Below are 26366 nucleotides of genomic sequence, written 5' to 3'. Positions count from 1 at the left end.
TCTACCTGCTTTACACTCTCGTCCAAAACGGAACGACCCGTTGATTGACTCCTTATTCTGCAGGATTAGCATGACAGGTGGACAGGTGACAGATGAAGGATGAAATCGCTAGTCAGCTGAAATTGACATTTGATGGGGTGTTTGACATGTTTTGTGTTTTTGTATCTCTCTATTTACATTTTGAAACATTATTTAACCGAGAAAGAAAAGATCTGCGTAGCTCCGATTTAATTTAAGACACAAAAGACAATGTATTTAATTTATTTGCTTAGTTTTTTTGTCAAAATAGTCATATGTTTCGAACAAAACGTATCCCACGTCCCGGCAGTTAGTGGATACAATAGAAACTTTATTTATAATTTGTAAGTACCTTTCTACTACTGTCTTAATTTTGAGGGTTACCTAACTTACCCCACAAGCTTATAAATAGTTCCTCGATAGAGGAGTGGATAAAGGAGGATCCTTATCCAGCTTGCCCCTAAGATGACCTATCAACAAACAGACGATTTTTTTACATCAATAATTTATCATTGTTACCCTCCTTTTTTATGCTTGGTCCACACAAGTTTTACCCCTCATGGCCCTACTGATATGGCCTATCATTGTAACCTCCTTAGTTATAATATTTCTAGTTATGGCATTATGACTCATCTCTGCTATGACTTCAGTAGGGAAATCCCCACTAAATGTTCTATCTAACTACTTTGCTATACCCCTGCAAGCTTTGCTAAGCTTTTATAGGAAATTCTGGGATATAAAGAAGGATTTGGGATATACTTTATTATTGTAATAGATATGGGATTATTGTAAACTTAATTGGAAAGAAATATTTTTAAATAAAATTATTAAATAAGTACTCAGACATTGATTGTAATTTCAGTACAAAATATAATGTAAAAATTCAGAAATAATTAAATTCTCTGGTTTGAAAGTTAAATGTGTTTTATTTCAGGTACAAATACAATGAGACCTACAGTGTGATAGTGAACAGTACAACTCAACAAATATTAGACTTTTATGAGGTGAGATTTACTGTTATTAAACCCTGCTGTAAAAAGCATATACTACACAATCATATATAGACAAACTCTCTTCCATCCAAAGGTTGTCTGGTAGAGATTGCTATAAGCAATAAGGCCGCCTTTTTGTACTGTTTTATTTTTTAAGTTTTGTATTTTTATTGTAGTTCTTGTTCTTGGGGCAAATAAAGTGTATTGTATTGTATACTTTCTAAGATATTAATTACTTCTGATAGTATATTTATTAGATCTAGATTTTGTAAATGTAAATTTCATTAGTTGTGAGATGTCACAATTGTTGACTGATGATGATGATGATGTGCAGGACTCGGAGGAGTGGTGCGGGTTCCCGACGCGCGTGTTCGTCTCCACGACGGATGCTGTAAATGGAAGCTTCCCACTCTTCATCACAGCCACGCAACAGAAAGGTATTTTTTTTTGTCCGCTTTCTCATCTGCCATCGACATTCTGTCTTCATCAGATTGTATGTTCATTATCCCTCGTTCGCAACAGAAAGGTAAATGGGGTTTAGTATTATTTGGAAAGTCAGATAGAAAAGCAAATTTACTACAGAAATTTTAATGATGTGACTGGAATCAATCTGGAACACTTGTGAATAGCACTATTTTTTGTTTAAAAATCGACACAAGTCTAGGTACTTTCATCGGCATTGCCGACGCCCTTTCTTCATACATTTATTTTAAAACAATCCGTTTGGAGCTATACCTACGATACTGATAGGTGTCCACTTACCTTAACTGCTTACCTTTGGTGAGTAGTTAAGTATTTATACTAACTGTGGCTGTGTTTCTGTGTATTAAGGGCTGATTTTTCAATGGTCAGATAAAAGTAATCTAGGGAATAATTCTGATGCTGTCGCGTCAGAGTGTGTCTATAAGACAGTGAAAGCAACAATTTTATTGCTCAAATAGCATTTATCTGACCATTGAAAAATCAGCCCTAAGAATCGTAACTACACCGTTTCTCAACACCCTGTATATCCGCAGGCGTGTCGTCATGGGAGCTCCCTCTGGTGGTGCACGCCGGGAGAGACATCGTGTTCAGCAGCACGGAGCGCACGCTGTGTCCGCACGACGCCGGGCCCAGTACGTACACTCATTACACCCCCTTCCATCTCCGCACCTTCCCTTTCCTTCCGTTTCCCAGTCTCTCTACCTATCTCATAGATATGCCCTACCCTACCCTTTCCCTGCCACATGGCTATCTATTTCGTAGATAGGGGACTTTTAGAGTGAAACAACTTTTACGAAATTTCCGCAGAATAATTAAAAGGGAAAGCAAGGGGTCGCGGCCCATAGCTAGTGATTCATAAAAGAAGTTGGTATAGCTATATGACATAGCTGTTAAAATCATTAAAAATACCATACTTACCTACAATAAATTTGAGTAGGTACAATATCTTGTCATTTTGAATTATATTTTTTTATTGATGTAATAAAATTTATAACAACACACTGCATGATTTTTCGATAAAATTTGCTCTAGAGACAGAAGTCTTATGCATATGTTTTTAAAGGTCATTATGGAAGTTACTTCTTTCTAGATGACCGAGATTTTGCGTAATAGCTTCCTTTCACTTTTTTCAACAGTCTGTTGTTTATATTTCGTGTGTTTGTCAGCTGGCTCGTTGGTCTAGGGGTATGATTTTCGCTTAGGGTGCGAGAGGTCCCGGGTTCAAATCCCGGACGAGCCCAATCAACTTTTTTTTGTTTTTTTACAGAAATATTAACATGAACGTTAGCTTGAGAACATACTTGAGTATTCATAAAACTTTTATCGGTCGCTCGGTCGGACGAACGAAACTCATAAACCCTTTTCAAACTATGAGGAAAAAACCATATAATTTGACCTCATGAGTAAAACCATTACTGCAGATATTACACCCGTGAACCTAACGTCGCAGTGAACACATGAGTAAAAAAGACTCATTGACTGTTACATGAGTAAAACCATTAGTGCATATATTACACCCGTGAACCTAACATCGCACTGACCACGTGAGTAAATCCATTGTTGCAGATATTACATCCGTGAACCGGCCGCTCATCGAGGTGACGACGTCAAGTGCAAGCAACGTGTCGGTGGACATCAAGCTCAGCCGCGTCACCGACTTCTATGTTGAAGTGGATAAGGTAAAGTATCGCTCTTGGCAGTGAGGCTGGCTTTCTAGCCTCCAGTTCATTACAACATTTTTATTGCTAGTTAATTAAAGTTCTCCTCAAATTGCCTTTCGTAAATCCACTTTTACTGTACAGTTTAGGGTTTTGCGCGTCAAGACACGCGTTTTATAAATGTTGCATAAATTAATACATTCTCTAGAAAGTTTAATAGCCTGCACTGATATTTATTCAGGGTTACTTTCTTTGCAAATGTCCAATGATTGTCGACATTGTAATGTTTGATAAAATCATTTTACTTAATTCGCCCAGGAGGTGTACCTGAACTCGACCCCGTCCACGCCCAAGTACTACTACTTCTCGTTCGACAGCCCGCCCGCGAATGCCAGCCGGCTGGGGAAGTTCATACCCAGGTGAGGTTATTATTCATCACATTGTTCAACATTTTAGTTAGAATGTGGGTGAAGATTTCCGCATATTATAGTTAAGCGACATTCCTTTATTTATCATACACCAAACCAATGTACCTATATTCAGCAAAATAAATTATTTGAATTTGATTTGAATTTATCCGTATTATTCAAGCTTTCAGTCTGAGCTTTGCGACCGCCTGATATGTTTAGAGAATTGCGTTACAGTTGACGATTTAAATAATAGGTTTGTGGAAACTGTCCGAGAGGTAGGATCGAAATATTTTTCGTCCCGAACCAACCGAGGACCTCAAAAACTCTCAGATGGGACTCTGAGTCTCATAAGAGAACGGAGAGAAATGAGGTTGCAGTCTTCAGTTGATATGGTCGAATACAGACGTCTAAACAGACAGATCGCCAAAGCAAGACGTTGCGATATGAGACGCTACAATTGCAAGCGCATTCAAGACGCAATAGAGCAAAACAAGGGCTCCAAAGTCTTTGCTAGAGATCGACCTGTTCGGCAGACTTTATTGACCCAACTGAAGACCGACACTGGCAACACCGTTTCATCAGTGCCCGAATTTCTGGGAGAAATTGAGAGATTCTACGGACAGTTATACACCACAACACAAAACCCTATTACCAGCGGTGCTCACGACAGCCGAGCGCCACTCACCCGACACTATACCGAAGATATTCCGGACGTCAGTCTAGACGAGATTAGTATAGCTCTCAAACAGCTAAAAAACAACAAAGCTCCGGGAGATGATGGAATAACGACAGAACTTCTGAAAGCCGGCGGTAGACCGATTTTAATAGCACTTCGGAGGCTGTTTAATTCCGTCATATTCGAAGGCACAAGCCCGGAGGCATGGAGCAGAAGTGTAGTGACTTTGTTCTTCAAGAAAGGCAACAAAGCCCTATTGAAGAATTATAGACCCATTGCACTTCTGAGCCATGTGTACAAGCTGTTTTCGAGAGTTATTACGAATCGTCTCGAGCAAAGACTCGACGACTTCCAGCCACCCGAACAAGCCGGGTTCCGAAAAGGCTATAGTACCATAGATCATATACACACGCTTCGGCAGGTTATACAGAAGACCGAGGAGTATAATCTACCTTTATGTCTAGCGTTTGTGGACTATGAGAAAGCCTTTGATTCTATTGAGCTCTGGGTGATGCTTCAATCCCTTCAGCGGTGCCATATAGACTATCGCTATATCGAGGTGTTGAGATGTATGTACAATGCTGCCACAATGACAGTTCGATTACACGAACATAGCACAAAACCGATCCAGTTGCAAAGGGGCGTGAGACAGGGAGATGTTATTTCTCCGAAACTGTTCACCTGTGCACTGTAAGATGTTTTTAAGCTTGTAGAGTGGAAAAGACTGGGCATTAACGTCAATGGCGAATATATCTCTCATCTACGATTTGCTGATGACATAGTTATTATGGCGGAAACGCTGGAGGAGTTAGGCGAAATGCTCACAGACCTCAATGATGCCTCTAAACAAGTTGGGCTGAAAATGAACATGGACAAGACAAAGGTCATGTCGAACGAACATGTTTCATCATCGCCCGTAACTGTAGGAGGTGTCACCATCGAAGTTGTCGATCAGTATCCCTACCTAGGACAAGTGATCCGATTAGGTAAATCCAACTTCGATAAAGAGGTAGCTCGTAGAATCCAACTCGGATGGGCAGCGTTCGGGAAATTACGACACATCTTCACTGAAAACATACCTCAGTGTCTGAAAACAAACGTTTTCAATCAGTGCGTGTTGCCAGTGATGACTTACGGAGCCGAGACGTGGTGCTTCACCAAAGGGCTTATCCACAAGCTCAGAGTTGCTCAGCGTGCTATGGAAAGGGCTATGTTAGGCGTGTCCCTGCGAGATAGGATTCGTAATGAAGAAATCCGCAGGAGAACTAAAGTTACCGACATAGCCAAAAAGATTAGCACGCTGAAGTGGCAATGGGCTGGCCACGTAGCCCGCAGAGCCGACGACCGCTGGAGTAGAAAGGTTCTGGAGTGGAGACCCCGTGTCGGCAAACGGCGTGTCGGTCGCCCCCCCCAACCCGTTGGTCTGATGATCTGCGGAAGGTAGCGGGAAGCCGCTGGATGCAGATGGCGGGTGACCGTTTGGGGTGGCGATCGTTAGGAGAGGCCTATGTCCAACAGTGGACTACAGAAGGCTGAGAGAGAGAGATTCAAGAGATGCAGATTGTATATTGGACTATCCTGTAAGACCGGTGGAGATTAGCTTCGGACAACGGCTCCGCTTCTTGTACCTATCTTTGATGACTTTTTAATTATAATGTAACTTGTGTAGTATGTGTAAAAATTGAAATATTTGAATTTGAATTTTGTACGAAAGTGCCGAAACAGACAGTCAGCAATAGATAGTGAACTGGAGTAATACAGGACAAATTACAAACATAAATAAATAAATAAATAATAATAAATAAATGTGTGGGGACATCTCACACACGGCCATCCGACCCCAAGCTAGGCAGAACCTGTGTTATGGGTTTCGGACAGCTGATATATCTACACAAATATATAGATAGATACATACTAAATATAAATATCAACACCCAAGACCCGAGTACAAATATATGTCATTAAACAAATATCTGTCCCAGCCGGGAATCGAACCCGGGACCTTCGGCATAGCAGCCAGGGCCACTAACCACTACGCCATTCAGCCGTCAAGAATTAAACTAGGACATCCAATTCATATTTAGGTAATTTTCTTTTTAATTTTGGTGTTTCATCTTTTGTCTCAGCTTCAACTACACGGTGCCTAAAAGCGTTATTCTGATGGTGGAGTCCGACGAAGACGTGTGCGCCGCCGTGTCCGTGCAGAACAACTCCGTGAGTTAACACGAGCTTTATATCACTTCTTCTTCATCATCATCTTTGGCCACTGCATCTTCACAGATGATTGTTACAGCCGCTATGGGTTTTGAGTCCCACATTTTCCTTTGTGATAGTGTTTCTCACCGTATAATCCAGTAACACCAAAAATATCCAGTAAGAATGAGTGTAATTGCAGGACTAGCATTGGTCATCGTGGTGTAAACTTACAAATTTAAATATTTCTTTGTTATATGCTTGGAATTGAATCCACCCATATCATGTCTTTTAGTTGTGTTATGACTACATACGTGTTAAAAAGGGTATCTCCAGAACACCATAATTTGATCTACGACATTTTAAATTTAGCGATTATTTAAAACTAATATACTCCTGTTTTTCCTTATTATTCCACTTTTGCTGTATGGTTTGTTTGTGTTTCTTCAGTGTCCAGTATTCGACAACGAGCGCGACATGCTGTACCAGGGCTACCACCTCACCATGAGCCGGCAGGGCGGCATCACGCTCACTGTGAGTATGTGGCGGGTAGAGTGCGACCATGCTAACTTTGAATGAAAAAATAAAAAAAAAAATTCATGCAAAATTATTTTGTCTTTGCTACGTGTAAAAGTTGAAAAAATATTTTTCTACACTTTTGTGGTAGCCCTTATTTAAGAAGAAGTTTCCCTAATAAACATACACATATACACAGAAATATTGTTTAACTTTTGTGCCGAGAAAGAATGAATGCAGTATAATCAAGTTTTTCTGTGTTGGCCCTTGTTTCTACTAACACCTTCTGTCATTCGTTCTGTCTGCAGCAATCCATGTTCCCCACCGGCTTCTACATCGTGTTCATAGTGAAGGAGACGGACGCGGAGTGCACGGGGGAGGGGGCGGGGGCGCCGCCGCGGGGGGTGGGGGCGGAGGCACGGAGGAAGGGCTTCCGGTGAGTTGCATTCTAAATTTACTTCTACACGTTTTACACTCGTGTTGTTTTTGGGTTTTTACACATTTTACACTGGATTAATTAAACATGTTATTAAAGATGCATTTACCTGTACGTTTATGTTGTACGTTATGCATTTTCTCATTTACCTGTTGAGCAAAATTGCCAGATAATTACTTTTCTCATTATAATAGCGTCGAAATTATCTGTTTCCATCCGTACACATTTCACACCCACCCACCTTTATCCCCAGATTCCGCGTCGTAGCAACCATATCCAACACAGAGTATGTAACGGCTGCGCTGTCGGCGCTGGCACTCGTGCTGACCTTCTACCTGCCCCATAATAATATTTGTATTTCCATTGCTACACATTTCACACCCCTCTATCCACAGATTCCGCGTCGTGGCCACAATATCCTACACAGAGTACGTGACGGCTGCTCTGACGGCGCTGGCGCTGGTGCTGACGTTCTACCTGACCCTTAATAATATTATATGTATTTCCATTCCCACACATTTCACACTCACCCCACTTCACACCCCTCTATCCACAGATTCCGCGTCGTGGCCACAATATCCTACACAGAGTACGTGACGGCTGCTCTGACGGCGCTGGCGCTGGTGCTGACGTTCTACCTGCTGGCCGCCGCGCTGCTGCACTGCCGCTGCGTGTGGAAAGGTACGCATTACCGTATCACAGTCTCATTGGAAGGAGACCTGTGCCTCAGCAGTGGGAGCGTGATGGGTTGTAATGATGATTATGATGATGATGAAAAGAAGAGGCTTTTTGAACCACGCAGCTTTAGGTACTTTTTGTCAGCGTGTCGGTGAAAGGAATTAGAGGTGGATTAGGGTTTTTAAGGTACAGTTGGCTGAACATGAAACGCGATGTTTACTGAGGATCCGTTTCTACACTGGCCTTAATACACAAAAAAATCGCAATAAATTTGCCATATGTACCTACGTTGCCAATATTCCATTACTTTATATGATAAAAGTGTGAAAAATGAGGTGATTATTCCATAGGCAAGTCTGTCCAAAATACTAAGCTCCACCCTGTAAAAGTAATACTTCGTTTATACATCATATTCTGTATAATTTCATGAACAGAGGAGGTGACAATCTTAGAAGTGGAGGATGCTGCGGGCCCTAGCGGCTCAGGGGCAGGAGCGGTGCCAAGTGGCACGGGGGATGAACCAGAGGCGCCTCTGATCAACACCACTTGTGAGTCATTTTTCTATCCTTCGGGCCGGACCAATAACTACCGATGACCTTGATGCAGTTACTGTCGTTTAAGTCTGATAAGTTATTTTTTTATTTCTTTTAAGTACATAAAAAGCTACAGACCGTCAAATTTATAAAGAGTTTATCAATTCGTGTGCACTAGCTAGTGTTCAAATAGTGTTTTAGCTATTTTTAGAAACTATTCAATCTTCCTTTTCCTTTTTGACCGATAGGTATACCTATCATTGTTAATAGTCTCCGTTGACAAAAATCACCTATTGGTAAACCTATTGCTGCATATTTCCCCTATTCTCAACTTCTTCATCCAACAACCCATCCTCCCCCGCAGTGGAAGCGTCAGCGGAGGCGTCGGACTCGGAGTCGGAGTGCGCGCCGGCGCCGCGCGCGCCGCTCACACTCGCCGAGCTGTGCCGGTCGCGCCCGCGCGCCCAGGCCACTAGGACTGACAGGTGGGTTGGGTTGCCTTGTCTTTACTGTACTTTATCATCACCAGCCTTTCTTACTTCTATTTCTTTTCGATGTCCAAAAAATGTGCTTTCCCGAGTGACGTTTTGACTATTGTCTAATATACGTCCGGCGCACCCTGGGTAGTTAGCATATTTCTTTCAAATCCTTCATCCACACTGACAAACCCTAGATAGACCTCGAGTTTCTCACCGACACGCTTTGGAAAACCCGAAAAAGGCTATATGAATATTACGTGCACTGCTGTATGTTGCATGAACGTTGATGCATTTCTGTGTATATTATATACAAACGGAGATATTTACGAGCAATGGTTGGTAAGCATACGCACTGACAGGTGGGTTGTAGTGTAGACGTCAGACTCGGAGTCGGAGTGCGCGCCGGCGCCGCGCCCGCCGCTCACACTCGCCGAGCTGTGCCGGTCGAGGCCGCGCGCGCAGGCCACCAGGACTGACAGGTACAGTCGTCGGAATATAATAGGCCCGTTTGGACAGCTCGAAAATGAAATGGGATGACAGCTGGTGTCAAATCTAAATCATAAAAAATCTAAACAATAACTAATTTTTGGTGCTTCAAAAGTTCTTTTTTTTTCAGCCGTTAAAAAATAAGCCAGATTATGTGTCTTTTTATGTATTTCATCAAGTAAATTAAGAGTAAATATCAAATGTGTGTAGCTGTCCAAACGGGCTTATTATATTTCGACGACTTATAGGGTGGATAGACTCTGTTGTGAAGAGGTGCTTGTAGCTGTGCTTTACTTTATCATCTCTTCTCATAGACAACGCGGTTTGATTTTGTCCTACTCTGTGTGTCTATGTCTGTTTTATTCTACACGAGAACACACCATTTTCCCAACAAAGTAACATATATTGTATTTTTTACTTAGAATTTAGGTCAAACTCTGCCGATTTTCCTCAGTCTTCTGTGCTAATTATTATGTACATACTTTGAATAAGACTATCTTTTTTTCTTCCCCCTGCAGGTACTTCTGGAGCGCGCTGACGGTGGCGGTGGTGTACGCGCTGCCCGTCGTGCAACTACTCGTCACCTACCAGGATGTGAGTAATTGATACCTAACTATAATATTAGATTAATTATTAAATTTACAGTTGCAATAGAATAGAATAGAATATATTTATTGACAAATCTTAGCCTATTACAACATGTTTATGATCTAAATAAAGTAGAAGTAGTTAATCTTAAATAATACCGAGTTAACTCACAATTTACATTACACAAGGCTTCGACTGCATGAAATGGCCCTGGCAACCTACACTAGGAGACCTGTATCGTAGGACCCAGTGTCTTTCGTTCATCGCTTGAGTTTCCTACTTGTTAGACATATTTTATATTTTTGTTTTGTAGCTACATATTTAATGCAATGCAGTCCGCCTGTCTTGAGCCTAATAAAAACTTGCCAATTAACTTCCCGCGCGGCCACTAGATGGTGTGGACGATTAAAAATAGCTATTTAGTTACACAATCCCTCGCTAGATGGTGTCCGCATCTAACTTCCTATCGCCGCCGCTAGATGGTGTTCGCAACCGGCGCGCAAGACCTGTGCTACTACAACTTCCTGTGCGCGCACCCGCTGGCCTCCCTGTCGGACTTCAACCACGTGTTCTCAAACATCGGCTACTAGACTATAAGCCAGATAGAATCTAGACAGACTGACTGAATAACTTCTACTCTCCGCCGCTAGATGTTGTTCATTAAGGCTATGACGTATGCCCAAACATGATTAAAAAACGTACAATCTGACGAAAAAAAATTCTATTTAGTTCCTTATTCCCCCGCTAGATGGTGTTCGTGAATAACTTCGACCTCACTGCCACTAGATGGTGTGAATATAGCTATTTAGGTCCTTAATCTAACGCTAGATGGTGTTGGCGAATAACTTCCTCTCACCCCCGCTAGATGGTGTTCGCGACAGGCGCACAGGACCTGTGCTACTACAACTTCCTGTGCGCGCACCCGCTGGCCTCGCTGTCGGACTTCAACCACGTGTTCTCAAACATCGGCTACGTGGTGCTGGGCGCGCTGTTCATGGTCACCGTGAGGCACCGGCAGAGGACTTTCAAGCAGGAGCCGGTTAGTATATTAAGGGATGATTTTTTATGTTCAGATAAAAGTTATAGCATAATTTTTACTCCTATTCTATTCGATTCAGATAATATATCGTGTTGATAATATAATATAATTTATTTATATGACTATTGAAAAAATCTGCCCTAAATAGTATGTAAGTATGTACTTGTTACTAAATGAACACCTTAAAAAAACCAGTTAAGTACATATTCAGTTTCCTATGGCTACCTCTTTTCACCTTTGTTCTACTTCTTCTCTGATCATCATTATTATATGTGAATTTTATTAATTTGTTTCCCTTTCCATCGTGCCTTAGTCCTTACCGCTTTCATTCCTATCTTCTTTCTTTATTTCTATACTACTTACCTATATTTTTTACCTTCCCGCGTTGCTCCTTTCCTTCTGTACCTTCTATTTTGCTTAATTCTTCCCTCCCTAAAAAGATGCTTATTCCTGTCAACAACTTGCTGTCTTACAAAAATCACTTTTTGCGACCGCCATTTTTGTGCATCGGCAGGCACTGGGGCCTGAGCTACTCGCTGGGGTCATGGAGGGCTTCTTTCAACACTATGTTCTTTCTTTCTTCACTATATACCTTCCATCCTTATTCTTTATTAATTTCTCTCTCTCTCTCTCTCTCAGCCTTCCGTAGTCCACTGTTGGACATAGGCCTCTCCTAACGATCGCCACCCCAAACGGTCACCCGCCATCTGCATCCAGCGGCTTCCCGCTACCTTCCGCAGATCATCAGACCAACGGGTTGGGGGCGACCGACACGCCGTTTGCCGACACGGGGTCTCCACTCCAGAACCTTTCTACTCCAGCGGTCGTCGGCTCTGCGGGCTACGTGGCCAGCCCATTGCCACTTCAGCGTGCTAATCCTTTTGGCTATGTCGGTAACTTTAGTTCTCCTGCGGATTTCTTCATTACGAATCCTATCTCGCAGGGACACGCCTAACATAGCCCTTTCCATAGCACGCTGAGCAACTCTGAGCTTGTGGATAAGCCCTTTGGTGAAGCACCACGTCTCGGCTCCGTAAGTCATCACTGGCAACACGCACTGATTGAAAACTTTTGTTTTCAGACACTGAGGTATGTTTTCAGTGAAGATGTGTCGTAATTTCCCGAACGCTGCCCATCCGAGTTGGATTCTACGAGCTACCTCTTTATCGAAGTTGGATTTACCTAATCGGATCACTTGTCCTAGGTAGGGATACTGATCAACAACTTCGATGGTGACACCTCCTACAGTTACGGGCGATGATGAAACATGTTCGTTCGACATGACCTTTGTCTTGTCCATGTTCATTTTCAGCCCAACTTGTTTAGAGGCATCATTGAGGTCTGTGAGCATTTCGCCTAACTCCTCCAGCGTTTCCGCCATAATAACTATGTCATCAGCAAATCGTAGATGAGAGATATATTCGCCATTGACGTTAATGCCCAGTCTTTTCCACTCTACAAGCTTAAAAACATCTTCCAGTGCACAGGTGAACAGTTTCGGAGAAATAACATCTCCCTGTCTCACGCCCCTTTGCAACTGGATCGGTTTTGTGCTATGTTCGTGTAATCGAACTGACATTGTGGCAGCATTGTACATACATCTCAACACCTCGATATAGCGATAGTCTATATGGCACCGCTGAAGGGATTGAAGCATCGCCCAGAGCTCAATAGAATCAAAGGCTTTCTCATAGTCCACAAACGCTAGACATAAAGGTAGATTATACTCCTCGGTCTTCTGTATAACCTGCCGAAGCGTGTGTATGTGATCTATGGTACTATAGCCTTTTCGGAACCCGGCTTGTTCGGGTGGCTGGAAGTCGTCGAGTCTTTGCTCGAGACGATTCGTAATAACTCTCGAAAACAGCTTGTACACATGGCTCAGAAGTGCAATGGGTCTATAATTCTTCAATAGGGCTTTGTTGCCTTTCTTGAAGAACAAAGTCACTACACTTCTGCTCCATGCCTCCGGGCTTGTGCCTTCGAGTATGACGGAATTAAACAGCCTCCGAAGTGCTATTAAAATCGGTCTACCGCCGGCTTTCAGAAGTTCTGTCGTTATTCCATCATCTCCCGGAGCTTTGTTGTTTTTTAGCTGTTTGAGAGCTATACTAATCTCGTCTAGACTGACGTCCGGAATATCTTCGGTATAGTGTCGGGTGAGTGGCGCTCGGCTGTCGTGAGCACCGCTGGTAATAGGGTTTTGTGTTGTGGTGTATAACTGTCCGTAGAATCTCTCAATTTCTCCCAGAATTTCGGGCACTGATGAAACGGTGTTGCCAGTGTCGGTCTTCAGTTGGGTCAACAGAGTCTGCCGAACAGATCGATCTCTAGCAAAGACTTTGGAGCCCTTGTTTTGCTCTATTGCGTCTTGAATGCGCTTGCAATTGTAGCGTCTCATATCGCAACGTCTTGCTTTGGCGATCTGTCTGTTTAGACGTCTGTATTCGACCATATCAACTGAAGACTGCAACCTCATTTCTCTCCGTTCTCTTATGAGACTCAGAGTCCCATCTGAGAGTTTTTGAGGTCCTCGGTTGGTTCGGGACGAAAAATATTTCGATCCTACCTCTCGGACAGTTTCCACAAACCTATTATTTAAATCGTCAACTGTAACGCAATTCTCTAAACATATCAGGCGGTCGCAAAGCTCAGACTGAAAGCTTTCGGGATCCTGGATTTGAGCAGGAGTAGGACGGAGCGTGGACTTCATTAGACGGGAGCGTTCTATTTTGCAGTTTATATTCAAAGTGCCTCTTACGAGTCGGTGATCGCTGCCGGTCTTAACCCTACTGATCACTGAGACATCATTGAATATGTGCTTCTTATCCGTCAATATGAAGTCGATTACGTTTTTAGTCTTCCCATCGGGGCTAATCCACGTCCACTTCCTTTGTGGCTTCTTCTTGTAGAAGGAGTTCATCATATAGAGGCCCTCCTTCTCCAAGAAGTCAGCCAGCATTTGCCCACGATGGTTCCTGACTCCAAATCCATGTGACCCCACTTTCGTCTCGCCGCCTTCTTGTTTTCCGAGTTTCGCGTTAAAGTCTCCCATCACCACCGTGAAATGAGTAGTGAACTTACGCAGGGCAGACGATACGTCTTCATACGCAAGTTCGACCTCATCATCGGTGTGCTTAGATGTGGGTGCGTAAACCTGTATGACCTTCATTGAGTATCGTTTAGATATTCTCAGGATGAGGTACGCAACCCGTGTCGACACACTTCCGATTTCAACGATGTTGTTGACGAGGGACTTGTTGACGATGAACCCGACACCCCCTTGGGACAGTTGGTCGCCCTCCCGGTGGTACAGCAAGTTTCCGGACTGGAGAATTTCCGTATCCTCTCCCTCTCGTCGGACTTCGGATAACCCTATAATGTCCCATTTTAACTTGCTGATTTCCTCTTCCAGCTCCTCTATCTTCACGTCTTCCCTCAGTGTCCGTGCGTTATATGTTGCCAGGTGCAAGGGTCGGTTGGGCTGGTAGCCGACTCTCTGCCGGAGATTCTTCGCACCCCCTGCCCCGCCGTTACCGTGACCGCTACCGGAGTCCGGGATAGCGGGGCTGCCGGGGACTGGGGGCCGGGGCTTTGTTTTTTCCATCATTAGGAGGTGTATTTGCCATAATCACCGCGCTTGGCAGGCGTGTTGGTGATTCTCCTTTTTTACGGCGGGAGATCGCCGCCTCTGCTAGGAGAGGAGGTCGGGTCGATTTACCGCCGCCCGACATTCGGCGTTGTCACTCGTTAGCACCACCCAGGGGGCACGTACAATACAATACAATACAAATACAAATACAAATCATTTATTGCCAAAAGAAGTTTTACAAAGTATCGAGATGCAAAGATCCTCACACTAGGCAAGCCTGTGTCGTGAGGATCAATATGTACACATGTTACCAAATACAATATTATCAAGATTGCACACCTTAGTTTAACATTTAGAATTGACCTAAAGTTAATTTGTACTTTACAATTGAATGACTGGCAGAAAATAAACTAAAAAGAGAGAACTACTTGAATATTAACAAGAGTATGTAGGTATTTAATCTTAAAGTCTAAAACAAAATATAGAAAACTTATGTAGGTATATAATATAATGTCAATGTAATACTAATATTATCAATAGTAAACATATAATAATAATACAATATATATAAATACAATATACATAGGTATATATATATGTATGAAAAAATACTATGAGTACATGTAAAAATTAATGTTGCTCAGGATCAAGTAGGTAAGTAGGTACTAATTTATGCATACAGTTTATTTGTCAATATGAAGTAGGGATTCAGTTTCATCATAAGTTAGGTTAAGAAGCAGTTTTAGAATTTTGTGTTTAGCTTCATGCTTAGTGTCTTTACATATTGTACACATTTTGTTTAGTTTGTTAAATAAATATAATTGTGGGTAATTACCAAACCGTCCAGCAAAAACTGTTTGTATCTGTGGCAGTGGAGTTTTGAATACTCGTTTATTTAATAAGTTATGGTATTCGGGAGATTGTACAATGAGTTGATGTGCTTTCAAAGTTGCTTTAAGAATATATGACTTGCGAACACTGAGTAATTGTGCTTCTTCATAAAGTTTGGTGGTACTAAATCTATACGGTTTATTAAGCATTGTTTTCAGGACAAAGCGATGTGCTCTTTCTACCAAAATCAGCGATGTTTTGGCAGAGTTTCCCCAGCTTAATATACAGTATTGCAACAGTGAGTGGCACAAGGCAAAGTAAACCATTCTTAGTGTTCTAATATCCGCCACTTTACGCAAGTTCCTAAAAATACTTATGGTTCTGCGTAACTTACCAGTTAAGTTGGATATGTGGTGCTTAAAGTTCAAATTTTGGTCAACTATAACACCCAGATATCTAATATACTGCACTCGCGATATGGACGCGCAGTTACAGGACTCAGAACAACTGTGTATTTTTATGTCCGGTGAAATGGGTGGCGCGGATGCTTGAGTCATGTGAAAGCACAGGTAGTTGGTTTTTTTAACATTCAGTGTCAGTAAATTACGCTGTAGCCACTGCGCAACCTGAGCCAAGCCATGCTCCGTATGGGAGAAAACACTGTTCCAGTCATTGCCATAAAAGAGTATAACTGTGTCATCGGCATAACATATGATTTCTGTATTTGGAACGGTTAAACTATCGTGTATATCATTTATGTACAACAAGAACAGCGTTGGACCCAGTATGCTTCCCTGAGGAACTCCAAATAGCACAGGTTGCTCACTACTAAGGTATTTCCCAATTCTTAGACACTGCCTCCGATCCGTCAGGTAACTCTTGAACCAACTCAAGGGGGTTCCTCTTATACCGATACTTGTAAGTTTGTTTAAAAGTATTGGGATGGAGACAGTGTCAAAAGCCTTCGACAAGTCCAGGAACACACCGATGCAATTCATGTGTCTGTCCAGCAAGGAGGATACGGTTGAGGTCAGTAGGGTGACGGCATCTTCCGTTGATTTGCCCTGCCTAAAACCAAACTGTTTGCTGGAGATAAGGCCCTATTCTAAAAAAATTATGAGTCGCCTACTCATCAGCTTCTCTAGTAATTTTGAGAAAATCACTAGCAGTGATATTGGGCGATAATTTTCCGGCGAAGTTTTCAATCCGCATTTGTGAATTGGGCTGATCACAGCAAGCTTCCAGGCATAAGGAAATATTCCTGTGGCAAGGCTAATATTGAATATTGCAGTTAGTGGAACAATTATGCTATCTTTGATTTTTTTAATTAGAGCACTACTTATGTCATCTATTCCAGATGCCTTACCTTCATGTAATTGCATAATTAGTCTTTCAACTTCAGCAGGGTCAGTGGGATGAGCGAAAAATGAACTAGGCTGCGCGGAGGTGTCAGCGTGAATCAGGGACGATAGAGTGTTTTCATTGGTTCCCATTTCCTGTAAGAGGACATTAGCTTGTTTTTGCCCAACAGTTGCAAAATATTTGTTGCACTGGTCAATAGATTCCTGTGGATTTAATGCCTGACATGAAAGAAGTTCAGTAGGTTCTTGTTTTTTTATATTTAGGTGGCAAATGGTTTTAATGGCGGTCCAAAGTTTTTTGGAATTGCCCTTGCTCTCGTTCAGTTCGTTCATTTCATGTTGGTGCTTGAGTTTACGTAAAAGGTTGTTACAAAAATTTCTGTATCGCTTGTAGATTAACGTTTGTATGTCTTCATTAGGTTTATCTCTACATTTTTTATGAAGTTGATCACGGTGTCGGATGCAACGCATTAGCCCCGGAGTGATCCAGGGTTTAATGCAAAACATTTATTTTTATTTTTTATTTTTATTTATTCATCATCACACTACATAGCATTACAGTTATAAAGAAAAACCTTAGCGCTACATAGAGGCACAATAATAATAATACTTATTTAGTTATATAATAATAATTTATCCATCAGACTATTCAGACTCACAAAATTTCAGACATGCCTTTTTTAACTTTGGCCAACCATCCGCAAACACATCAACTTGTGGTGCCGAATCTATTATGGCATTCACCATCGTAGTGGCCCGAATTAGAGGCGATTGTTGCCGCGCCACCGAGCGCGCTGCACCCACCGCCAGCAGCCTGTGAGATCTGGCTCGCAGATACTTGTTAGGGGCAAACAGGCAGCAAACCTCACCAACCATATGAGGACATTCCGTCTCTCCTCGCAGGGTCCTACATGCCATTATCGCTAGGTTTAGATCCCGTCGAACTTCCAACGAGTTGAACCCCAGCATTCCCAGCAAGAAGCTAGTTGGATAGAGGTAAGGATAGTATCCATATTTTTTCTTATATAGAAAGCGAAGGAATGCTTTTTGGACCTTTTCTAGCATGAGGGTATATGTGGACTCGTGAGGAGACCAAACAACAGAGCTGGACTCAACTTTGCTTCGCACCAGAGCACTGTATAGAAGCTGGATGACGCATGTTTGACTAAAATCTTTCGCATTCCTTATAACAAAACCCAGTCTTCTAAAACAGTTGGCTGTAAGAGCTTTAACGTGGTCATGAAATGTCAGCTTTGCGTCAAATGTAACTCCAAGATCTGTAATGGTGTACACGCGAAGAATAACATCCATACCAAGCCTATAATCCGCCTCGAACGGGTTCTTCGCTCGGGTGTAGGACATAACTGCGCACTTGCTGGTGTTAAAGAGTAGTTTGTTGTCCAGCGACCACTGGTGAACTGCATCAAGGTCCTGTTGCAACAGAGCACAATCAGCCTCCCCACGCACACGCATGGAGAGCTTCAGATCATCGGCGTAGAGTAGGCACGTTGAGTTGTGCAGTTGTGATTCTAAGTCATTTATCATTAGAATGAAGAAAAGTGGTCCCAGAATTGAACCTTGGCTGACGCCGGAGCGAGTATGATAGGGCTCAGAGACATAGCATCCATGGCGCACAAACTGTTGCCGGTCGCGAAGATAGTCCGAGCAGAGTCTGAGAAGTTTAGGAGAGAAACCTATCGCACATAACTTCCCAAGAAGTATATCGTTATCGACTCGGTCGAATGCTTTTTTAAAATCAAGGTAGGCGACATCCACTTGTCCACCTCCCTCCATGTCCCGCGACACGATATCCACCAACGTAAGCAAGTTAGTCTCTACGGATCTCTTTTGACGGAAACCATGCTGGGCGTCAGACAGAAATGGTGCAACCTGCCGATAGATACGCTTGTGCAGTATAGACTCAAATATTTTTGCGGTCGCACAAAGGATAGCGATCGGTCTGTACTGATCCACACTTGACGTGTCATTGGTTTTGGGGATTGGAGAGACTCTGGAGAGTTTCCATCGTTTGGGGTAACTGCCAGTATGTAGAGACAGATTGAAAATATAATAAAGTGGCTCAATGAATGAACTACTGCAAGCTTTTAAAATGTACGGAGGAAGATTGTCTGGCCCTATTGCACTACGAGGCTTTAACTGGTGTAATGCTCTTGCAATATCCTCTTTAGATATTTGACCTACATGTATTAAGCTGGCAGTCTTATCTGTGCATGAGCGATTTACAATATCAGCGTCAAGTGAGGGGGTGCTTTCTAAAAATACACTAGCAAAAAAGTCTGCAAATGCGTCTGCAGAGCCTTTGCCAGTGCACTCAATACCCTTATAGGACACAGTAGTCTCAAAACCTCCTTTGGACCTTAGCTCTGACATGTGTTTCCAAAAAGCGCGGGGATTCGACCTTAAATGGTTCTCGATCGAATAGGTATGAGCTGTATACGCTTTGGACAGTTTATGCTTAACATTCTTACGCAGTTCACTGTACGCCGTATATATGGTTGGATTTTTGCTGGCTTTCCATTTCCTGTGGAGGTTTGCTTTGAGGTTCATATCCTTAATTAAATCACCAGAAAACCATACAGGATAAGACCGAGATAATGTTTTAGGCCTGTTCTTTCTAGGAACTGACTTATTGAAAATATCATATACAATGCTATAAAAAGACTCAACGGCCAAGTCGGCATTATTATGAACCAGTACCTGTGACCAATCGGCGTTGGATAGCAGATCGTACATCAAGGCAAAGTTAGCTTTTTTAAAATTCCAGTCCAAACCTGTATCAACGTTGCTGGGATTCAATAACTGAGCCTGCTGAATTTCTTGCAGTGGTACTGTGATATGAAGCGGTGGGTGGTAGCGGTCGGCGCGCGGCACCAGCCCTCCGCAGTCGGCGGGGCGCACACAGGTTGACATAGATCTGCTAATCGTTACAATGTGGGTGTGTTTCTCGATCACTGAGATAAGTTGCCTGGTAAAAGCAGACACAGCCCTATCAACATCAGTTTCGGTTATGATCTCGGACCAGTCTACACTTAACAGCTCCTGTCTTATTTTATCATAATTACGTTTCTTAATAGTACGTGTTTGCTGTTTAGGCACATTGTTATTGAGACATATGCCAGTTATTGTCACGGCGTGATCAGTGATACCGGTGCCGCATACAATACCTACCGGGGGACTTGAACACCTAACAAAAATATGGCTTAGTTATAGCAGGTGATAACCCATATTCGGCTAAGATGCACATGTATTCAATAGCCTTATCACTAAGAGAACCGTCTTCTGTTGGTAAAATGTTAATATTTATGTCTCCAGTGACAACTAGTGGACTATTACTATTATATTTTCCAATCTGTTGGACGAGATCTTCCAAAAAGCAGTCAATATTTTTAAATGATGGTGAACGGTAAATAGCTACTATAGTTATGACATTTAAAATATCAATAACGAGACAATCAGCTTCTTTAAATTGCGGTTCAGTAGCTGAGGCACTCCATAAATCCTTTATGTAAACAACAACGCCACTATTCTGGTTAATTTGTTTTACCGTATTGTATGTAAAGTAACCCGGTATTTGTGGTATTATTGAGTTACTATCGATACGGCATTCGGTTAATATGATTGCGTCATAAGTTATATTTGAGGACGTTATAGATGCTAAAAAGTTATTGAAGTTCTTTTCTATGCTTCTTATGTTGAAGTTCAGTATTTTGAAGTTATATTGGGAGGGCAGAACAGTTTCCGTGATTTTCCAGTCGTCGATGCTGTGACAGATAATGTCAAGTGAGTCTATCCCTTCCTGTATTAGATTAGAGAACATTTATAGAGTTTGATAAATATCTTATACGTATTTCAGTGCATTCGGTTTGAGTGACTTTAGCCCCCCATAGATTCGTTTTCCTGAAATGATTGATTAATCGAACTAGTACGTCTTATTTAAGTATTTTCTGAGCAAGACAAGGATATACTGATAAAATATTATTATAATATAATACACGTACAATACATACATTTACAAGAATACATAATATATGACATAATATACAATCACTTAAATTAACATAGTATACATTGAAGTTGAGAAGTATTGTGACAGATATACAATTATGGGTTTGCTGATTTTGAATTGATATCACCAAAAACCCTTTCCAGGTCCTCGTGACATAAAATGTGCTTGGCTGGTTTGCCCTCTTTTTCGCGAACATAAATATTTCCTTGGTTAATCCAGCAGTATGCGTAATTTTTTTCCTTCGATAGAATTCTGGCTTCGCGAAATAAGAGCCTGTTTTCTTTGGTGAGGCGCTCGTTCAAGAAGACTTTAAGTGTTGCTCCTTGAATATCAAAGTCAGAACTATTCAAGTTCTTTCTAGATTTGGCAGCTTTAATCATCTGATCTCTCAGTGACCGGCGCAGTAAACGCACGACTACAGGGCGGGGGAAATTACTTTTATTCTCACCAGACAAGGGTAGGCGCCTTGGGCCTACTCGCGTCACCCAGTCGATCTCACGATCCTGTAACTCTACGCCAATTTTTTTTGATATCAAAAGTACCGTATGATTCAAGTTTTCGTTGGTGTTCTCTGGGAGTCCGGATATTTCTATTTCATTTTTTAAGTGATTTTGAGCCTGGGAGTTCAATTGCTGATTCAGGAGTACTACCGATGACTTCAATTCTGACAACTCTAAATCCCGAATTTCCAGTTTCCTGATTCTATCATCAGCAGCGACCATAGAACTAGCCAGTTCCTCGAGTCTCACATGGCACTTTGAAAGTGATTGAGTTGCCTCATCGAGTTTATCCTTAAGCGAAGATATAAGTTGGGTTAATCTCCGTACCTCTCCAGTTAATTCTTTTAATTCATTACCGGAGTTTTCTTCGTTTTTTTGGGACGGTGGCGCAATGGGCTTGTTTCGCGGTGCTACATTCAGGTTGGAGCTTTCGTTAGAGCCTCTTATGGGGGTGTTAGTGTTATCGCCGCCTTTCTTGGTTTTTGCGCAGCAAGATGGACACACCCACAGTTTTTGTCTGCTTGTACACATCTTTGCAGGAGGAATTTGAACAGGTATAATAGTTTAAGTCCTTGGACTCCGTTTGACAACCTGAACATTTCATATTTGCAGTGTTTGAGATCTTTCCTCTCAGCGACTGGTGTTAGATCTCGATCGAGTGTTGTCACGTCTGAGTTATTAATCTATGACCGCACAGCTACAAAATACCTGTGAGAAGGGTAAAATACGTGTAGGGTAACTAGGGTTTATACCTACGGACGTGAGCGACAAGCCCCCCTTTCTTAATTTAGGAAGTTATATTTAAGCTTCAATGTTTGCCCTTTCTTCTCTTCTATCATCATTTCCTTATTGCAGACCGCGGCATCCCGCAGCACTGGCATGTACCTTATCTGAATAGGCTTATGCCGGTCAACTTATCATCCCACTTCTGATCTGCAGAACCGCGGCATCCCGCAGCACTGGGGCCTCAGCTACTCGCTGGGGCTGGCGCTGGTGATGGAGGGCTTCTTTCCACACTATTGCCGCTTACTTATATACTATCTAACTCTATCCAGATTATTCCAGATTTATGGCATCCCGTAGAATACAACAAACGACAATTTTATTATTTTGTTCCCCTTTCCTCTCTTAAGAAGTAATAAGTATTTGAGCATCAAGATAACTTCCTTTCTTCTCTTCTATCATCCCACTTCTGATCTGCAGAACCGCGGCATCCCGCAGCACTGGGGGCTCAGCTACTCGCTGGGGCTGGCGCTGGCGATGGAGGGCGCTCTGTCCGCGTGCTACCACCTGTGCCCCAACAAGATGAACTTCCAGTTCGGTACGACCATAGTTTGCGAATCACAAGTGCTAGCGTAGCAATTCGATAGCAATTTGTATAACATGTAATACAAATTAGTCGGTAACATTAGAAACTAGTTAATAAAGCGTAAACAAATTCCAATGATTTTCCTATCGACTTCGTATCGACTTAAGTTGTCAACAATGGTAGTGGTGATCGGCCCACTGGACTGGAACCTTCTGGATAATGGTACTTACTGGTAAATGTAGAGACAAACGCTTATTGTTCTTTAACGACTTAGAACGATGGCCGGTAGTGGTTAGATGGGGAAGGTGTGATATGCTACCGTTCTTTGGATCGTTGCCTTTCTAACACTTTTTACTTAAGAAGACTCAATTATCTTTCAAAAATATCCGTCAGACCCATGCAAAAATATGTAACTTTTGACAGACAAGCAATGCTGCTTAAGGATTATCGATTGCTAATGTTCGATATTGGGTGCTGGAAACCCCGCAGGTAGCATTACAAAGTAAAGTGAATTTACATAATTTAAAGCACTATTACTCTCCCCACAGACTCATCGTTCATGTACGTGATAGCGGTGCTCTGCATGGTGAAGCTGTACCAGTCCCGCCATCCCGATGTGAATGCTCGAGCTCACACCACGTTCCTGCTACTGGCTGCTATTATGGCTATAGGTGAGGAGATGCAGTGCAGTTATCTGCCACTAGATGGCGCCTTGATGTGAAACGCGCATATACTAACCCCCTTATTCATAGAAAAGTTACAAGACGTTTTAACTAATAAACTGTTTTGTCCCTCCCCGACAAAGAACAATTTCTCTATGAATAAGGGGGTAAGTGTTTTGAAAGGAATTAGGAAGTTTCCCATTTTCCTTTCATCTTTCTGTTTACGGTTACCCTGTATATTCTATTCCATTCTACTGCCTGCTATCATGGCTAGGTGAGTAGTGAGTGTAGTGACATAGTCTACCACTAGATGGCACCCCGGCGTGGACGCTCGAGAGAAATACAACGACGCAAAAATAGGGCTGTCATAAGCTTAATACATATCTGTGAATTTGTGCATTTTTCTGTGGTAATGGTCACTAAAATGGCCGGACCGATTTTGGTTTACTTATTTTCCCCTACCTAATAAAGCCCCCCCCCTACCTTCACCAGGAGTATACGGCATCAAGTACCCTTCGGTGTGGTTCTGGGCTTTGTTCACGTCGCTGCACCTCGCCGCCTGTTTCTACCTCACTGTCAGCATCTACTACTTCGGGAGGTTGCGGCTTGGTGAGAATACTTTTTAATTAATTAATTGGGAGAACTATCTAATTAAGGTTTTCCTGCGATATTCGATTCGCCTAAAGATCACAGCACACATATCGATACGGTTACGATCTCTTGTATGAAACTCTCTACTGCAAAGCAAACTAATGGGAATCGCCTCGCCTCTGGACAAGCACCAGATGAAAGGAGATCCGTCTAACGTAGACGGATCGCCTTTCATCCGCTGCATTTATGTGTACTGTGACCTTAAAAAGGGTTTCCCGTGGGAATGTGAGCTTCAAATTAAATATTCAAGCCGTTTTCCTGTGAAGAAGTAATATCCCAAATACATCCCTCCATACTTCTACTACTATTTACCTAACATTCATCACACAGATAAGTCAACATTCTCATCTGCGTACGCGCACGTGCGTTCATCTCGACTACGCGCGCTAGTTCCACAACACACCGCCAGGGCAGCGCTGCTCGCCATAGCCAATGTGGCCAACTGGGCGCTCGCTACTTATGGGTGTGTACTTTACTATGTAGTTATTTGGTGAAACAAACTTGATAATTACCCTCGGGTGGGTGAGTGATTAATGATTGATGATTTAAACATTATTATGAGCGTTTAGAGGTCAGAATGGAAAGCTACACTTCGAGCCCTATGTCCCTAATTAGGGATCCCAGGACCTGATGATGATGAGCGTTTAGTATATTCCCGCGAAATAATTTTCTATGAGGTGCTTATTCTGAGAACTACCTACAAATAAATAAAATCATAGACTATTTAGGGTTACCATATGATCGTAAAAAATTACCATTTTATTTAATAGTCATTAATAGTAATGGTAATGAATATAATACCTACGTACTAAAAATATATTTTTTTTATTTGTGAAAAGAAAACTGCACTTAAAGATTTTTTCAAACTCGTTTGTTTTAACAAACTCGATTGAAAAATTCTCGACAAACTACTTACCTGTTTTTTTATAATCTTTGAAAATGGCAATTTTAGAGAAATTGTAATAAAATTGACTGTTTATTTATACTATTATGGTTATTATTCAAATGATATTATGGTTATTATGACTAATACATGTTTTAAATATTTAAGCGTTTCTGAAAGCCCTTCCTCCTCAGCCTCATCCAGCACAACAAGGACTTCGCGCGCCACCTCCTCGCGGTACTCATGGGCAACGCCATCCTGTACTCGCTGTTCTACCTGGTGATGAAGCTGCTGCACGGCGAGCGAGTGCGATTGTACTCGTGGCTGTATCTCGTACTCGCCACCGCGGCGTGGGGCGTGGCGCTCGCGCTGTTCCTCAACTCCACTACTAAGTGGTCGGTGAGTACGTGAGTACGATGTACTCGTGGCTGTATGTTGTACTCGCGACCGCGTCGTGGGGCGCGGCGCTCGCGCTGTTCCTCAACTCCACTACCAAGTGGTCGGTGAGTACGTGAGTACGATGTACTCGTGGCTGTATCTTGTACTCGTGACCGCGGCGTGGGGCGTGGCGCTCGCGCTGTTCCTCAACTCCATTACTAAGTGGTCGGTGAGTACGTGAGTATGATGTACTCGTGGCTGTATCTTGTACTCGCCACCGCGGCGTGGGGCGCGGCGCTCGCGCTGTTCCTCAACTCCACTACTAAGTGGTCGGTGAGTACCATTGTACTCGTGTGAGAAGCCCGTTAGTAATGGTATATGGCTATAGGCTTTATGGGCATATTTTATCCCAAGAAATAACATTATTATAACACTGTGTTGTTATTTTTTCATATAGGTAGTCTCTAGAATTTGTGGCCATTTCTAATTTCTTCTCTTATCAGACTAGGCATTTCGAAATACATACTCCGTTATTATAAATTATAGATAAACATAGCTCTGGTTTAGAACCAGTAACAATCCAGAATAAAAATCACTAGCCGGTTTACTCTACGTTTTATAGTAACACGGTTGTTTTTTTCATTTTCATTCATAAAAAGATATATCACTAGCTAACACTAAACCCCCCACAGCAAACCCCGGCGCAGTCCCGTCGCCACAACTCGGTCTGCACGGCGATGCAGTTCTTCGACCGGCACGACCTCTGGCACCTCTCCTCCGCCGCCGCGCTGTTCCTCTCCTTCTGTCTGCTGCTGACCGTGGACGACGCACTGCACGACACGCCCAGAGACAAGATACACGTGTTCTAGAGTACACTGACGTTTTGGGAAGGTTGTTTTGAGTAGTCTGCCAATGTGAAGCTGGCTAAGCGCGGTAGGTATATTTAAATGAGGTTTAGGTTGGTAACACAGTAAGGATGGATACTGT

The 26366-nt window shown here is 42.5% G+C and overlaps 1 protein-coding gene and 1 non-coding gene across 2 annotated transcripts; both read left to right on the top strand.

Moving 5' to 3' along the window:
- Positions 1 to 107: 107 nt before the first annotated feature.
- Positions 108 to 26366, top strand: LOC105387704 (SID1 transmembrane family member 1). The gene is made up of 23 exons (XM_048631922.1): positions 108 to 362; positions 953 to 1022; positions 1345 to 1447; positions 2027 to 2125; positions 3060 to 3172; positions 3470 to 3570; positions 6364 to 6451; positions 6881 to 6964; positions 7255 to 7382; positions 7636 to 7668; positions 7778 to 7881; positions 7932 to 8063; positions 8495 to 8608; positions 8958 to 8980; positions 9454 to 9551; positions 10077 to 10152; positions 11012 to 11185; positions 22700 to 22817; positions 23354 to 23476; positions 23960 to 24076; positions 24449 to 24581; positions 25196 to 25400; positions 26072 to 26366. Exons 1-23 carry the CDS (start codon positions 250 to 252, stop codon positions 26246 to 26248), a joined length of 2526 nt encoding a protein of 841 aa, XP_048487879.1. The 5' UTR covers positions 108 to 249; the 3' UTR covers positions 26249 to 26366.
- Positions 2662 to 2733, top strand: Trnap-agg. The gene has a single exon. It is a non-coding gene; the product is annotated as a tRNA-Pro (tRNA).

Source organism: Plutella xylostella, chromosome 30 (genome assembly GCF_932276165.1).
Source record: "Plutella xylostella chromosome 30, ilPluXylo3.1, whole genome shotgun sequence".
Lineage (NCBI taxonomy): Eukaryota > Metazoa > Arthropoda > Insecta > Lepidoptera > Plutellidae > Plutella > Plutella xylostella.
This window is presented reverse-complemented; position numbering and strand designations above follow the sequence as displayed.